The sequence below is a fragment of the Acanthisitta chloris genome, unplaced genomic scaffold, assembly GCF_000695815.1.
Source record: "Acanthisitta chloris isolate BGI_N310 unplaced genomic scaffold, ASM69581v1 scaffold9446, whole genome shotgun sequence".
Taxonomy (NCBI): Eukaryota; Metazoa; Chordata; class Aves; order Passeriformes; family Acanthisittidae; genus Acanthisitta; species Acanthisitta chloris.
Window position 1 is genome coordinate 77,570 of NW_008678694.1, and position 4,850 is coordinate 82,419.

The following is a 4,850-nucleotide window of genomic DNA, read 5'->3' on the forward strand; positions in this document are numbered from 1 at the left end:
CTAGTATTGATTATGTCATAAAATATAACTTACCTTCTGGCCATTTCTTCATCTGACACATCAGCCTCCATTCCATCATCCACTTCAATTTCTTCCTTGCACCTAGAGTTCATTTGGATCATTAACTTCTGAAAATGAAGTAAGAAATAGCTTAAACATGTAACCATGACACAAAGGCAGCCATGCTGAAATTCACTGGTAGTGTATAAAAGGGAAGACTCAAATTTAATAACTGTTTTCTGTTCCTGGTCAGGTTATGAAAACTCATGAAGAAAAGGCAACACACCTGCCTGTTGCTAAGCTGAGCTTAGAGTTTGCCTTTGCGAAAAGAGGCAACACAGAGACAGTGTTTTCAGTGTATTGTACTACTCAGACATCCTAAAGGGCACTCCAAACATCTTCAGGAGAACAGAGAATTAGATGATAATTAATTTTTCATTGTGATGTTAGCACATAGTCCTTGAAGTGGTTTTGTTAAGAAGGAAAAGTATCTGCAAGGATTTACAGCAAAAGCCAGGAAGCAATCATATGCTGAGTCACAGGGAGAGCAGGTTCAAAATAACTAAAAGAATCTCCCAGTAAATCATCTTGCAGAGCCCACTGCATACCTCTTAGTCTTTGCACCTTCATCCTCTTGCTTCAGTTCTGTGGTAGCATTTTTATTACTGTCCCCATGTAATTCTATCAGCATGAATCACGCAGGAAAGAAATTAAAGACTCTCTTGCCCAGCATTTTTACTTTTGAACTTGAAGCCCTCACTTAACACAAGTAGGTGTTGAACAAATAGTGTTGAATTGGACTCTGCACTAAATGTCAGGAGGAAAAGTGTGCTTTTGTTTTGGTGAGCAGCATGTGGGACAGCTTCCTTACTTCAGGGAGGGAAAATCTGCAGGAGTCATGCAATTATTGACCACCAACACAAAGAGAAAAAAAAGCTTCTATTTACCAGATGCTGCACTGATCAACATTTTGGGTTGAATCATGGATTTCCTGTATGTGGGAGGATTTATGGAAGGTGCTGCAAAGGTTGAACAGGATGCAGTGTGACCACTCAAATCCCCACCCCAAGGGCTTCAAACCTAATGTGAGACCACCACAAACTGGGGCATTTAAACCGTACCTCAATTTCTGGATTGAATCCTTTGAAGGACATTCTGCCAAAAACGAGATCCTCACATCGCATAAAGCTTCTCTCTTCTACGATACAGCTCCTGCATGAAACCCCAAACCCAGCATTTTGTCAAATGGTGCACTTTGAAAGAATCAAATTAAACAAATGCAAAAAGGATTTGCTGTCTTCCCCACACACGAATAAACAAAACCACAGTGTATTTTAAACCATCAACTACTTTCTGAAGCTTAATTGGTCTGATAAATCTTTCAGTACAAGGAGCTTGGAGTGCAAAGGAATACTTTTTGCCAGTAAAGCTGTGCCAGTTCCACAAGCAAAATTAACTCTCCTGACAAAAAGCACTCTTTGCTGGTATGATTCCACCTACATTAATACTTTTGCCAGAATAAAAATACCACATAAATATCACTCTCCAGGTGGCATTACTATACCAGCAAAAGCTTCTAATTAATTTTTCATTGTGCTGTTAAGACCTGGCATTAGTTGAGTCTGTCAGGATATAAAACACTGTGTCATTCTCTGTTCAGCAGAGACAGATTTCCCCCTTCTCCCTCCTTTTTTTCCTCTTTTTAATGAGCATGGAGTGAGAAAAGAAACATGACCCTGAGGTGTTCATAATACATGTGTTAGATAAAAGCACTTCCACACATTGTTCCATCCTTCTTTTCCTCACACATATATGTACCTCTTCCCTCATCCTCTTCATCTCCCATGTAAAACTAACCCTCATGATCACAGGAAGTTAGGCTGAAGAGATTAAGCTCATTCTCCTACCTCAAGGCACTATCAGTTAAACATGAACCATGAACCGCAGAGGTCCATCTAACCTGTCCTCAAAAGACTTCCAATGATGAAGAATCTAGTGTCTCCTCGGGCAATCTATTCCAGAGCTTCAATAGCCTTATTGTTACAAAAATTCTCCCCATGTCCAGCTTGAACCTTCCTTGCTGCAACGGAAGCTCAAATACCTTTCTGTCACAGCCATCAACAGTAATGGAGAAGAGTTTATCAATGACCTCATTCAAGTACAGCTAATTCCTTGGGTCTCAGCTTTTTCAAAATGATCTATGTTCTCCTTCAGTGGAACTTTCTTTTCCACTTTTGAAAGGATGAAACCCAAGCAATTTTAAAGCACCTTTAAAGCTATTTAAAGCAACTTTCTAAAGAGTAGGACATTTTTCTTTCTCATTAGCTAAGCCATCCTTGATTTTTTGCCATCATCTTTCCTATTTCTAAAACAGGATTTGAAGTGAGATGGACTGAAGAAGACAGAACTGTCCTGAATGGACTTAACCATGTGACTGGAGCTGAATTTACTTACAGAAGATTTCAAACTTCTTTTTTCAAATGAAGGGGAAAAGCAGCAATGAATGAATGGGTCCCTGACTGATAGAAACTAATTACATGCATCTAGAAGAATGTGTGAGTGAAAGAAAACACCACACACAAGAACTGAAAGTAGGTCAAACTACACTAGGCACCCTTGAGAATAGGCCTGAAAAAGAAAAATGTCGTAATGCCAGTTTGTCACTATTTTTGCCTCTGTTAATTGGTTATTAATAATACTTATTTTACAGGAAGAAAATATGAATATACTATTTCCATTTCAAAACAATCCAATTATGATAAGAAGTACAAAAGGTTACAAGCTTACTCTTTTTCCTTTAGATCTGGTACATCAAGATACCAGTGTTCTTCACTAATTATCTTCCTTTCTTCCTCTTCGAGTTGTTTTTTAGTTTGTGAATCCAAACCCCTTTGCATGAACTACAAAGGAAAACAGATAAACACACAGCTTCAGTTTTTGGCATGCAGGAGTTACATGATGGCAATTATTCATTACAGAGTATTTAGCAGTTGATAAAAAGTAAATGCTTTTTGTGATTTTGCTCTGAGTTTGGTCTAAGTTTGGGCAAACAGGCAATGGAAAATTAAACAGTTGCTGATCACAGCTCTCTACTGCAAGTCAACAGTCACATCTGTACTTAGATATAAAGAAACAGACCTTTCCTGGTTAGTTTTGATGGATTCGAGTTGTTAGAACTCTCTAACTTTGCTAAGGTTTTTCTAATATTTCAACAAAAGCCACAGAGAATGTAATGGTGTTGAAGTTATTGCTGGACATCAGAAATCAACTCCACCCACACAAACAGCATTGGAGCTCAGAGCTAGGCCATACCAGATTGGGCATTTTTTGAAACACCTATACTTTCAACCATCCTCTTCTTTCATCAGATTTAACTTAATGAACTGGATTGCATTTGTAGCTCTGAAGGCTCAAATCTGCCTTTGGAAGTGGAAAAAGTAACTGAAACTATGACACCAGACTATGAAAAGAAGCTGTCTGTATCCAGCTGTGCTGAAGGAAGATGCTAGCAGCTCTCCAGGTCTCACTGATGACCCATCAAAGTACCAGTCAAACAGTATATATAAGCACCTGTTGACTCACTGCAGGAACAGTCTGCCAGAATAGCTGAGACCAATAATTTAGTTTAGGCTAAGACTGCTATTTTTTTGCCCAATACAAGGACATTTCTATAAATTGCTTCCTTGGTGACAACCTCTGTCAGAGGATGGGAGCAGGCAGATAGGAACAATAACCTCTCAACAGCTGGGAGTAGAAGAAGACATCTGTCACAGCCTATGAAAAACTGCTGAGAGCACAGAACGACAGACCTCAGGTTTGTGAAACGTCACTTTAATTTCCATTTGTCTCAAGTCAGGTGCTTGAACTGAGTGACAATTAAGTCTGGATAATGTTAATGAAACATGCTGAAAAAACCAGAACTCTTCAGAGTTTTACAGTAATAATCCTTATTTTCCCACATCCCTAGAAGTTGGGATCTCTGTTAGGATCTACAGAAAGGTTTGACCAACTGTATCTCTCAGAGGTATATGTTTATACTAATGTAACTCCCAGACAGAGGTAAGTCTATGAATACAGTTTACACATAGTCCTGTAAAAACTGCAGAGGAATTTTATCTCAACTAATTTTAGCCCCTCATTTAGAGCAGTATCACTGTTATGCTTAGGTAAGCCTGCAGGCTAACAGGTAATGTGCCAGTGGGAACACTACACTTGAACATAGTTTAGTTTCCAGCTAAAATGGGCTTGGTTGGGGATAAAGGAAAGCATCACAAAACACTTCCCTCCCATAAATCCCTGCATTATTGAGCATATTTAAAATGCATAGATAATATAAATGTGTAATACATGTATTATATAAATCCCACACACCTTTTCAGTCTTTACAAAATGCCCAAGCTAACCAAACCAATCTCTGAAGTAAAAGCCAGTAGAGCTCATGTCTCATTTTCCATTTATATTTCTATTTGCATCCACTGTACAAGATCTTTAATGCAAGAAAAATTGACTTTTGTTTTCTGAGTCGATTCAAAATATGTCAAAGCTTTCCAATTAAAATTACAGTATCTTCTTGAGGAAAATAAGTGAATCTATCATGTGGAAAACCATACTGCTCAAGGAAATTGGTTAGCCAGTCAGAAATCTCAACAGCAGAAACTCTGCTACAAGCACCCAATTAAATAATCATTTCACATTACATTTTAAAGATTATGTTCCTAAAGATTACTAAAGGAACAACTAGATAAAAATGATGAGATCACATTTATCTAAAACGTGAACACACATGGGTGAGTTAAAAATAAACCCACTGTGGTACACACAGAGTATGTGAGTCAGTAACCAAGTGGTTG

General features: G+C 38.2%; 1 protein-coding gene across 1 annotated transcript in view; it reads right to left on the minus strand.

The window, feature by feature from the left end:
- Window positions 1-2,899, minus strand: part of MPHOSPH6 (M-phase phosphoprotein 6) — a 3,985-nt gene extending 1,086 nt beyond the window's left edge. Inside the window, exons 1-3 of the mRNA XM_009077004.1 lie at window positions 2,788-2,899; window positions 1,122-1,212; window positions 34-128 (exon numbers count right to left, since the gene is read on the minus strand). Of these exons, the coding sequence (XP_009075252.1) occupies window positions 34-128; window positions 1,122-1,212; window positions 2,788-2,897 (296 nt within the window). The 5' untranslated portion in view covers window positions 2,898-2,899. The remainder of the gene's footprint in view (window positions 1-33; window positions 129-1,121; window positions 1,213-2,787) is intronic.
- Between the last annotated feature and the right edge of the window lie 1,951 nt (window positions 2,900-4,850).